This window comes from Eublepharis macularius, chromosome 4 (assembly GCF_028583425.1).
Source record: "Eublepharis macularius isolate TG4126 chromosome 4, MPM_Emac_v1.0, whole genome shotgun sequence".
In the NCBI taxonomy this organism is placed as follows: domain Eukaryota; kingdom Metazoa; phylum Chordata; class Lepidosauria; order Squamata; family Eublepharidae; genus Eublepharis; species Eublepharis macularius.
This window is the reverse complement of record NC_072793.1, coordinates 109,519,238-109,531,324: the sequence shown is the minus strand read 5'-3', so window position 1 is coordinate 109,531,324 and position 12,087 is coordinate 109,519,238. Positions and strand designations below refer to the sequence as shown.

Below are 12,087 nucleotides of genomic sequence, written 5' to 3'. Positions count from 1 at the left end.
AAGAAATGAAAAAGTGTGAAACAAGCTGAGCATTTTTACGCCAGCCGCTTGTAGGGCAGTGAGGAGGAAGACCCCCTTGGGTCCTACTCCAACATGTTTCTCTCTCCTTCATTAAAGGTGTTTGGGGACATAAACCATAAAATTGCAATCTGTTACTTTGGAGTCTGCTTAGGAATGCTTTGGATATGTGAAAACAACTGCTGAAGAAAGACAAGACTATAAGTGGATTTCATAGGACTTAATCGATACACATGCTTGGATTCTGACAGCACTTATGGACTATAGATAAATGATCATGGTCTATTAACCATTGAATATACAGGTGAATGGTTATATCAGGAGTCAATGTATACTGTTAATAGTAATTTATTGCTTATGTATGTATTTTGAAATTATATTACCTTGGTGAATGTTTATATATTGACTGGATATTGTGTTTTGTACTGGGGGACTTGTTGTCACACTATTATTTGTTCTTTTCCCCAGAAGTGCCTCTTTTTTGTGATATTGTTTGTGCAAAAAGTGTTGTAGCAACGTTGTGGAAAGCAAACCAAATACCGACGATTGAGAATTGGTTCGAAAAAATATTGAACAGCTTTATTCTTGAAAAGGTAACCGATGATTTATATAGAGCTGAACATTTTCCTGCTGAAACAAATTTAGCTGAAAAATGGTTTCCCTTTTTCACTTACATAGAAGAAAAAAAGCTTCAGCCGAAATCAAAATTTTTACAAACAGTAACAAACTCTGGTTATTTTGCACTATAGTTATCTGTGTATCTCATCTAACTACTAAAGAATTTCGTAGTATTGCTGTTCTTTATTGTGTAAACCCCCAATGATATGTATTGTTATCACAACCGATAGTTTCAAAATTGTTCGTACATTCACATATTTGTTGATTTGTTAATTGTTATTTGTAACTTGTTAATAAAAGTTAATTTTTTTTAAAAAAACCTGATTTCTTTAACACAGAAAAGTGTTTGTGGTCTGTTTAAAACTGTTGGTGGTCTATTTTTGATCTCTGTTTTTGTGCTGGACTAGGGCTTTTAAATGCTGGATTTTAATTAATATCTTTTTTGTTTTGATTATTTTCATTTTGTAAGCCGCTTTGGCAGGTTCCTGGAAAGGTGGCAATAAAATATTCAAAATAAATACTAAAGTTGCAAACCTTTAATCTTTTACATTAGTAAATTGGCAGTGCACTCCTGAGGGCTGAGAAGGTTGCTGGTGTAACAGCACTGCTGCTTGTCTGTTCCCTGAAGAGTTTCAGCAGAGTTTGGAGACCAGGCAAAAGACTGGGGAAGGGGATGCATGGGCCTCAACCATACCAGCATCCCTATCCAGTGTGCTGTCGTGGCTACAGGGCATCATAGGGACGTGACAGGGTGGCTGGGATGATCGGGGTGTGTGTGTGACCAGTGTCACTCAACAGCAGCCAGGCACTGTTCAGCCAGTGGGTAAACACCACAGAACAGAATCAAGCATTACCCAGCTACAAGCACAAGGCATTCTCTTCCTTCAGTTTGCTTCTGTTGGTCTAAGTTGCATCAATGTTGCTTGCTTCAGTTTTGGTTTGGGTGGAATGGATGTGATTCTTCAATATGGTGTTGGTCCCCTTGCTTCACTTTGGTTCTGGGAGGATTCCATTTCTGTGCTTCAATTTGCTTCGGTTGGGCTGTCTCTTGGATGAGTTCAGCTTGCATTTGGGAATGTGCCTTTGCTATGACAGCCTTGCTCCTGTGCGTTTCTGCAGTAGGAGTCAGCTTTGGCTTTTCCCCATAGGAAACAATGGAGAGACTGGGGGCTCCTTGTTCAGGGGCCCATAGAATTGGTCCCCACGGTCCAATCTTCCTGAAAATTGTGAGGTCTTTAGAGAACATCCAGGAGTAGGTCCCCTGCAAAATTGGTGGAGTTTTCTTGAAAAATGCTGCCCCCAGCCCCCTGGATAGCCCCTGATAGTTTTCCGCATATGGAATAATGGAGAGTGGGTTGGGGCACTTGCTTTAGGGGCTCATAAAGTTGACCCCCCCCCGATCAAATCTTCATGAAACTTGGGAGATCTTTATAGGATAATCAGGAGTAGTTTCCCTCCAAATTTGGTGAAGTTTGGTTGAAAAATGACCCTCCCCCCAGCCAACTGGATAGCCCCCAGAGTGATTTTCTCATAGAAAACAATGGCTGAATTTTAGCTGAACCTAATTAGAGAATTAGTTCTAGATTCAGGGAAGTCTGATTTTTTTTCTCAATTTTGGCTTAAAAATATCATTTATCAAATTTTCTGGGGGGGTGCACACCCATACTGCAGATGCTTGATCCATGGCTGCCCTGTTGGTGAGTAGTACTCTCACCTGGTGCACCCCTTGCCCAAGTGGGAATATGATTGTGCTACCACCATGGTGTGAGATGCTAAGTGTCATGAGATGACTGTCATAGCTCTGTAATGTTTGACTTGGGATCTGGCCTGTGCATGATCCATGGTTTATATTGCCCCGTGGAAGCTTCCATTGGGCTGGGGGCGGGGTTAGGTGTTCAGCCAGGCACCAGTGAGTGCTGAACACAGAGCTCATCTATATCCTATGGAGTTCAAGGCAGTGGGGGTGTGGTGCCTCACCATGGATGCCCATGTGCTACACCATGATTTTTGATGGCATAACTTTCCATTGGTTCTGGGGGTTTCCTGGGCTGGAGCAGCTTAGAGACTCCTGTCATATACATACCCTGGCTTGCCCCTTCCCATGCTGGCACAAGGGGTTATGCCAGTTCCCTAAGTGTGTTCTCTCCCCCCACCCCCGTGCTGTAAATCAAATAAGGCTTCAGTAGATTAAATGGTGGGAGCCAAATTTAATAGGTTGTATTGAGAGTTAAGGATTTTCTCCCCCCTCTACCTTTTTAAAGTCTGTTATCGCAGTAGAGACTGATAGAAAATGTAAGTGGTAAACTTACAATAATAATGTCACTGTCTCAGAGGCATCTGTGTTTGTGGTTCAATATACAAATTTATTTCGTTTAGTCAGTTAATTGGTAAACACAAATCTAAAATTCTTGCATTATTGATAACCTGCCTAAATGCACAATAAAATCCTGAGTATATAATATTCCTAAATGTCTTTAGGAATATCGTTCTTTTCTCTGTTTTATCTTCACAATAGCCCTGTGGGTTAGGGTGAGAGAGAATGATTGGCTCAATAAGCTTTATGGCTGAGTAGAAGCTTGAATTCGGTCCCTCACAGTCCGAGTCCAATGCTCTGAGCACTGCAACTACATTCACACCCTACTGGTAGATCTCACCAGTCCATTATTTTGAGTTAGTGGAACTCTTCTTGTGCTGAGTGCGTTCAGTGAGGAAGTTGGGACAAAAATTCTTTAATAAAATAAATTAATGAAACAATCCAAAATGCTTTCTCAGTTTGCTTCAGTGGTGAGTTGGGGGGGGGGGGGCGGGAATCATGATTTCTGACTAGCTATATCTTTAGCCTGGGTGACAAGTCTAAGAAATAATACAGCTTCACAACCAAAATTTCTATAACAGTACTTACAATATACTTTTGCAGAAATATATGTTGATCAACCGAAGTAAGCCAAGGCTTTCTTACTTGGGCTGGATCACCAACTGTGAATAACATTTGTTAATGGAAGGATCTTGGTTTCCTCCCACTGCAACTCCTATCCCCTTGCTCAGCCATCCCAAACAGTGTAGAATTGAAAGGCAGGGATTTCTATGCAAAGGAGGAATCAGCAGAAACCTTCTCCTCACCCCCAAGTCTTGGGGCAAGTTCTTGCTGTTGTACGGAAGAGCTTGCAGAAGGATGCGATATGGGGATGTGGGCTGATTCCCCTTCCACTGCAGCCTCCATACATTCCTGACTCATTGTGTCAGAACTTTTTCTTTGGCATTAGGCTTAAGGAGCTACAGTGAATTGAGAAAAGTGTCAAACCCCTTCCATGAGTTCAGTATATTTGTATTTGATCTGCTCCAACCCCCTGTATAATAATTCATTGACTCCCACCTTTATGCAGCACAAACAACAGCTGTCTTGGTTTTGTTCTTAAAAAGATTTGACTTCAGAATGTGTACTTTTCTCTTTTTTTAACAGGTGTACATAGGCTGCTTCAATGGAGCAAATTCAGGGTGCTTGGAAGGCTCTTAGTGATGGGATTGGTTTAAAGGATTCTGTCTTTAATGGATCCAGCTGTATTTCGCCTACCATTGTCCAGCAGCTTGGTTATCAACGCAGAGCATCTGATGATGGGAAACTTTCAGATTCCTCCAAGACAAGCAATACTATTCGTGTTTTCTTACCTAACAAGCAACGCACAGTGGTGAGTCTGTTTCTTGTTTTGTGCAAGATGAAAGATGAGCTATTTTTTTCTCCCAATGCATAAACGTTCCTTTTCACCAGTAGAGTATTAAGGCTTAAATGTAGAGTCTTCAGAATAGATAAAGTGATGTTTTATTCAACATGCTGACCCAGTGTACACATACATAACTTTGGGAACAGCAATAAGACTAGTGTCACTTCACTGAATGTGTGATTCTGTATTTTATAAATGGGCCTCTGCTGATGAATTCTTTGTGGGTAATAAAATAGTGTTGGCCAGAAAATGCGCCTTTTTGCTTCTTACTCTAGATTGGAATATCTATGTGTCTATCACTGTTATGTAACCTGTTGTACAGAGAGTAGGCTCTCTACTCCTTTTTCCTACTCCTTCAATAATTATTTAGTGTTGTATGCGCAATGGTATCAACATTAACTAAAACTACCAAGTTTCTTCTTAACTTGGTCAAGATGGGAATCCTTGTTAGCCTTAAGTAAGGGTAATAGTACTGACAATGCTTAAGGCAAAGGAATGAAGGAGGGAATTTGCATGGGAGAATGTTTACTTCATTCTTGTCAATATAACAGTCCATAGAAAAATAATACCATTTTTTTAAAAAGGACCTAGAGGGAATCCAGGAAAACAGAAGTAGTTTGCCCAACATCTTTTCTTCTTTAACTGTTAATAAGGCTAGAGAGTTTAAGTCAAAGTTCGTTTTCTGCTGGTTGAGTGGTATGTTTTTTCCCCATGTCCTCTCTCCCATTGACATCTTATTTGTGCCCTGCACTGTTCTTGTAGTCCTCTGTTCTTCAGGAGCAGTAGGGTCAGGAAGATCAGTGAGCAGAGGCAGGTAGAGAAGTTCAAATCCACACTGCACATGTGAAAAGAACAAGCCTTGCTGAGAGAGAATCAGCATGACTTTGGGAATGATGTCCTGCTTTGCTAACCAGCCAGAGTTCTTTAGAATGTTGACAAGTATGAGGGCAAATGTGGTCAGTAGACATAACTTTGACTTTCAGAATATTTTTATGAAAGTCTCTTGTCAAAGGCTTCTGAATAAATTGAGTAATCGTAGGATAAGAGGATAGATATTATCAAGGATTAGCAATTGGTTAAACAACAAGAACCAGAAGGTAGGAATAACTGGACAGCTCTCACAATAAAGGGAAATAATAGATGATCTCCACTGATCTGAAGTAGGACTGATGTAACTTAGTTTGTTGATCAATGATCTGGTATGGGGGGCAACAAAATGGTCATATTTTCAGATGACACTAAATCATTCAGAATGGTGAAATCCAAAGAGGATTGTGAAGCACCCCGAAAGGATCTCTCCAAAGAGCTACTGGACAACAACATGGCAAACATGTAAAGCACATTATAGCAAACATACACTGGGTGTGACTTACCAAGAAGAAAGACAACTGTGAGGTATAAATGAAGTAAACAAAATCTTGGGACCACGGTAGATAGCTTCCTGCAAACGTTGATTCAATGTACAATAATAGAGAAAAGGGCAACTTCTGAACTGGTGATTGTTAGGAGAGCATTGAAAATAAAACACTCTCTATATTGATGATCTTATATTGAGCTGAAGCTGCATTTGGAATACCATACAAGTGCTGATTATCCCATTTCAAAAAAACATGTTACAGAGCTGGAAAAGTTACGTAAAAGAGCAATCAGGATAACCAAAGTGTTGGGTACCTTCCCAAAGAAAAATTGCAAGTCTGTTTGGAACTTCTTAGTTTTGAAAGATAGCAAATGGGGGACTTGCTAGAGGATTATAAACCTCTGCATGATGTGAATAAAGAACTTTTTATCTCTGTCCCCAAATGCTAGAACATGGGAGCATCTGGTAGAGTTCATGGGCAGTAGATTCAAAGTAGGCAAAATGAAAAGATTTATTTATAAAATATGTGAAGGAAAAAAATGTGAGTAAATTAAGGAATTTACTGTCATATGTAATGATTGCCCTTAGTTTAGATAGCTTTAAAAAAGTATTGTACATATTCATGGAAGATGGGTCCATTATGGCTATTAGTATAAACTAGGAGGCTCTGAGCAACTTGGCATAATTTCTCACCCCTAAAATCTCTCCCTCTACTTTCTTCCCCCAACACTGACTCTCAGTGGCTCTTGACATTCCATGCCTCCTGGAGCATCTCGTTAGCCATAATGGTAACAGAATGGTCTAGATAGACCTTTAGTTTTTGATCCAACAGTGCTCCTATGTAGTGGGAGTTCTAAGGTATCAGGCTATCCTAAGAACTGGCAGCATCTGTTTGAAAAAGAAGTTGGATAAATGCATTCAGTCTAATAAAAATGTGTACTACTTCTTCCATAGTTGTAATGTCAGTTGTTCCAAATCTACTCTTTGCATTTTAACTATATTTATTTTATTGACAGGTTAATGTGCGTAATGGGATGACCTTACATGATTGTCTCATGAAAGCACTCAAAGTTAGAGGTCTGCAACCAGAGTGCTGTGCTGTTTTTAGACTGCTCAATGAACATAAAGGGTAAGGATTAGAATATCTAGCTAGATGGAGAATGCTATTTAAACAGTTACCTCCCATTCATTACTTCTTTTCTTTCTACCTTTCACTGCTAAGTTAATATTGATTACAAAAAATTCTTAACTAGTGCAAAGTCATACCCAGCCATGTTTAGCACTTCTGTCTCTCACAGATTCTAATGGGGGAAAAGTTAAAAATATGCATAACTTTGACACTGGCAAGTGTTTAATTTGGTTGTACCGTCACAAATAAAACTTAATTTGTTCGCTGATTATAACAGCTTGATCCCATTGAAAGCATCTGGTGATGTAGACACCGTTGCCTCTCCCCTCCTGCTCTATTCCAAAATTCACCCAAATGGTTGTTCCTTTGGGATAGGAATTCCCCCCCTGAACAGCATGAAAGAAGAGAGAGTTGGAGAGGAACTGGTGACACCCCCCCCCTCCAATTCTCTGTAGGGGTCCAGCTCAGTATTTCTGTATTAAAAATTTTCTTCATCTGATAAATACATCAATTTAGATTTCTTTTCAGATACAGGTTATATGTTTGAAGTTTGCAGCAGTTGGATATGGCTCTCATTTGAGTGTTGCTGTCCTTTTTATAGGACCTGGGCCATTTCCACACTGCTTACCTTCATCCGGAACGCTGTGGAACATCGCAAAAAAACAGCGTTTTCTCACAGGAGTTTTGTGCGACATTGCGCAAAACTCGCGCAAGAAGACGCTGTCTTCTGCGTTTACTTCACTACGTTCCGTGGTGTTCCAGATGAAGGTAAGCAGTGTGGAAACAGCCCTGGTGTGCCGGTTTTAATACTAAGTGACTATTTGAGGGTAAATGTAGTTTACTGACTTTGTGCCTCTGAAGGCTGGTGTTGCATATGGTGTTGGTTTTCCTCTCTGCACTCAAACACATACTGTTTCCAGATAACTTCAGGGCCTAAGTCCTTTATGCAGCTCCCATATCATTGTCTTCTGTTAGTATTCTGATATCTGCAGTGCCCAACTGGCCACTTCTTTTATTAAAGTGATGTATTGGACCACATGATTTAAGGTAGTTCTGTTAAACCAACAGTTGAATTAGAACTTAAATTCTACTGATTTTTAACATCTCTGAAAGCAGACTCATGCAGTATATTAAGAGTGTTTTCATCTTCCAGTAAAAAAGCAAGATTGGATTGGGGTACAGATGCTGCATCCTTGATCGGAGAAGAGCTGCAAGTGGACTTCCTTGATCATGTTCCACTCACAACACACAACTTTGTAAGTCGGTCTTCATTAAACTTTTGTATTTAGGCTATTGGTATATTAATATTCAGTGAGAATCTTTTTCCCATTGCAACGTTAAGCATGTAACACATCACTATAGTATATTTAAGGATTAGATGCAGAGAAGTTAGCCGTGTTAGTCTGTGGTAGCAAAATCAAAAAGAGTCCAGTAGCACCTTTAAGACTAACCAATTTTATTTTAGCATAAGCTTTCGAGAATCAAGTTCTCTTCTTCAGATGCCTGATACAGAGACTGGTCAAACACAGAAGAGCAGAGGGAACAGGCAATTAGGAGGGGAGGGGGAGGGAGCAATCAAAACATTCCTTTGCTAGTATATGTAAACATGTCCTTTTGGTGTGTGTATCAGTTGGCTTCAAAGGAGTTTGCCCTGTTAGTTTGTAGAAGCCAAACAGCTAGACCATCCAATTCCAATGCAGTATGGGCCTTCGATAACCACAGCTCTCCCTGCCAGATGCATCTGACAAAGAGATCTGTGGATCCCGAAAGCCCACGCCAGGTACCACTGAGCTCCCCCAGACCCCACCTCTGTAAAGGAAATCTGTTACCTGTGGTAATGTGATAACCATTCATAGTCCCTATTCAGTCCCAGCTTGACAGAGTCAAATTTGCATATGAATTCCAGTTCAGCAGCCTCCCGTTGGATTTTGTTTTTGAAAGGTTTCTGTTGAACTACAGCGACCTTTAAGTCTTTGATGGAATGTCCTGGTAGGTTGAAGTGTTCTCCCACTGGTTTCTGGACGTTTCCATTTCTAATGTCAGATTTGTGTCCATTTATTCTTTTGCGTAGAGGTTGGCTGGTTTGTCCAATGTACAGAGCAGAAGGACATTGTTGGCACATGAGGGCATATATCAGATTGGAGGATGAGCAGCTGTAAGAGCCAGAGACAGTGTAGTTGATGCCATTGGGTCCTGTAATTGTATTCCCTGGGTAGATATAGGGGCAGAGCTGGCATCTGGGTCTGTTGCAGGGCCTGGTCCCTGTGCTGGTGACTCTGCTGGCTGATTCATGGTTGTGAGTGAGAAGTCGTGATTCATGGTTGTGAGTGAGTCGACTTCTCACTCACAACCATGAATCAGCCAGCAGAGTCACCAGCACAGGGACCAGGCCCTGCAACAGACCCAGATGCCAGCTCTGCCCCTATATCTACCCAGGGAATACAATTACAGGACCCAATGGCATCAACTACACTGTCTCTGGCTCTTACAGCTGCTCATCCTCCAATCTGATATATGCCCTCATGTGCCAACAATGTCCTTCTGCTCTGTACATTGGACAAACCAGCCAACCTCTACACAAAAGAATAAATGGACACAAATCTGACATTAGAAATGGAAACGTCCAGAAACCAGTGGGAGAACACTTCAACCTACCAGGACATTCCATCAAAGACTTAAAGGTCGCTGTAGTTCAACAGAAACCTTTCAAAAACAAAATCCAACGGGAGGCTGCTGAACTGGAATTCATATGCAAATTTGACTCTGTCAAGCTGGGACTGAATAGGGACTATGAATGGTTATCACATTACCACAGGTAACAGATTTCCTTTACAGAGGTGGGGTCTGGGGGAGCTCAGTGGTACCTGGCGTGGGCTTTCGGGATCCACAGATCTCTTTGTCAGATGCATCTGGCAGGGAGAGCTGTGGTTATCGAAGGCCCATACTGCATTGGAATTGGATGGTCTAGCTGTTTGGCTTCTACAAACTAACAGGGCAAACTCCTTTGAAGCCAACTGATACACACACCAAAAGGACATGTTTACATATACTAGCAAAGGAATGTTTTGATTGCTCCCTCCCCCTCCCCTCCTAATTGCCTGTTCCCTCTGCTCTTCTGTGTTTGACCAGTCTCTGTATCAGGCATCTGAAGAAGAGAACTTGATTCTCGAAAGCTTATGCTAAAATAAAATTGGTTAGTCTTAAAGGTGCTACTGGACTCTTTTTGATTTTATTTAAGGATTGTTATCTTTCCAGTCTTGACAAGAAATGAATAAGTGGCATGTTACCTTTCAGTGCTTCTTGTGACATTCGAACTGTAGATCAGGGTTTAAAATGTGTCTGTTTCCAAACGAGTTCTGATTTTAATTGCCGCTTCAGCTATGCAATTGTACATCTAATTCAACAATATGCTGAGTTAGTTGTAACCTGATGAATTATTTGGAATTAATCATAAGAATATGATTAATTTATTTTACTATAATACTGTTCTTGCTTTTAGATGTGCGAATAGCTTCATTTAAGACTGTAGGAAGTCTTTTTCTGACAGTTGTTCTCTGATGGCTCATTCACACATGCGGAATGCTTCTAAATGATAAGTGTATATAAGTGAACCATATCTCTAGCTGCTTTGGAGTATATTTCATTTAATTTTTTTTAACTTAAGTACATGAAATAAAGAAGTCAAAGGAAGTGAATTACATTACAGTTGCACCAAATCAACAAACTACAGCCCATCTTAATCTGAACACAATACTTCCATACAGAGTGATAATTCAAGATGGGTAGCTGTGTTAATTTGTCGCACCAATATATAAAAGATGCTACTGAATTCTTACAAATTCCACAACAGGCAAAATGATAGCAGATTTTAATAGAGCCTAGTGTGTCCCTTTTTCCAATGCATGAACATGCTTTGATTTGTGATAGAAATTGGGAGCACACCTTTTGGGTTGGAACCAGATGTAACTGGCAGTTTCCATTCATTCCCCCTTTCTGCTGCAGAACCCCACTCATGTAATCCCTCAGAGTCCCCAAGTGAGAAGAGTTTCCAATCCTCTCTTTGACTAAGAACATTCAGTCATGCACTGTTACGCTGTTCTTTACTTACCACTTTGATTAGACTCCATGTTCTGAATTCTTAATGGCAACATTTTAGAGAGAGGGTTTGGTGATAATGATTTATAATCAACACACATGAAGCTGCCATAGAGTGAATGAGATCATTAGTTCATCTAAGTTGATATTGTCTACTCAGACTGATAGTGGCTTTCCAGAGCCTTGGGTCTTTCACATCATCACCAATTACCTGATCAGTTTAGCTGGAGATACTAGGGATTGATCCTGGGACCTTCTGCAGGCCAAGCAGATACTTTGCCACAAAGCCACAGCTGCTCCCCATGTACCATCATAGTTCTTTTTAGATTAAATTACACAAAAAAACTCTGATCCAGTATGAAACATACTGTAACAAGTTACCACATAACTTGAAACAAATGATTACCAAGGTTTAGTCTCGTTTTACCTCTATCATATTTAAAGAGGAATTTGGAGCAGTTCTACCCAGAATTGGAACCTAATTTTAACAGCTTTACTGCACTTTTGTTTTCTAGGCACGGAAAACGTTTCTGAAGCTCGCTTACTGTGATATCTGCCAGAAGTTCTTACTAAATGGATTCCGGTGTCAGACATGTGGCTACAAATTCCATGAGCACTGCAGCACTAAAGTTCCAACAATGTGTGTGGACTGGAGTAATATCCGGCAACTCCTGTAAGAGCTTCTTAACTAACAGAAAAAACGTGTTGTCTGATACAGAATGAAGTTAATTATACTCACACAGTGTGCAAAATCTTGAATAGTGTACAAAGAGAGCAAACTGAGTAGCCTTTGTTGCCTATCCAATTTATAGTGTTGCCATTGTTATGTGGGCTTGTAAGTATTTGTTTAAAACAGTTATATCACTCCTTTCCACAATGCCCAAGATGGTTTAACAAAACATAAACATATGCAGCTAAAAACATAGTAGAAACATTTAAATCAAGTTAAAACTGCAACAGAGATATCACCAGCTGCCAGAGACATTCATTACTTCCACCAAAAGCACTTTTGAATAATTCCTTTTTGCACATTTTATGGATGAAAGTGAGTGGTGTGTGTGTGTGTGTGTGTGTGTGTGTGTGTGTTTGTAAGCATTCTGTACCATATCTGGCAGGCTGTTCCAAAAAAGGGGCAAAAAACATCAGGATGG

The 12,087-nt window shown here is 40.3% G+C and overlaps 1 protein-coding gene across 6 annotated transcripts in view; it reads left to right on the top strand.

Moving 5' to 3' along the window:
• Positions 1 to 12,087, top strand: part of RAF1 (Raf-1 proto-oncogene, serine/threonine kinase) — a 143,347-nt gene that overhangs the window by 91,619 nt on the left and 39,641 nt on the right. For 4 of the 6 annotated variants that reach the window (XM_054976857.1, XM_054976860.1, XM_054976855.1 and 1 more), the window contains exons 2-5: positions 4,097 to 4,322; positions 6,729 to 6,841; positions 7,995 to 8,097; positions 11,452 to 11,609. In XM_054976857.1, coding sequence (XP_054832832.1) covers positions 4,116 to 4,322; positions 6,729 to 6,841; positions 7,995 to 8,097; positions 11,452 to 11,609 — 581 coding nt within the window. In that variant the 5' untranslated portion in view covers positions 4,097 to 4,115. Of the gene's footprint in view, positions 1 to 486; positions 612 to 4,096; positions 4,323 to 6,728; positions 6,842 to 7,994; positions 8,098 to 11,451; positions 11,610 to 12,087 lie in introns of those variants that run through there. The other 2 variants (XM_054976856.1, XM_054976861.1) reach the window with 2 other exon arrangements.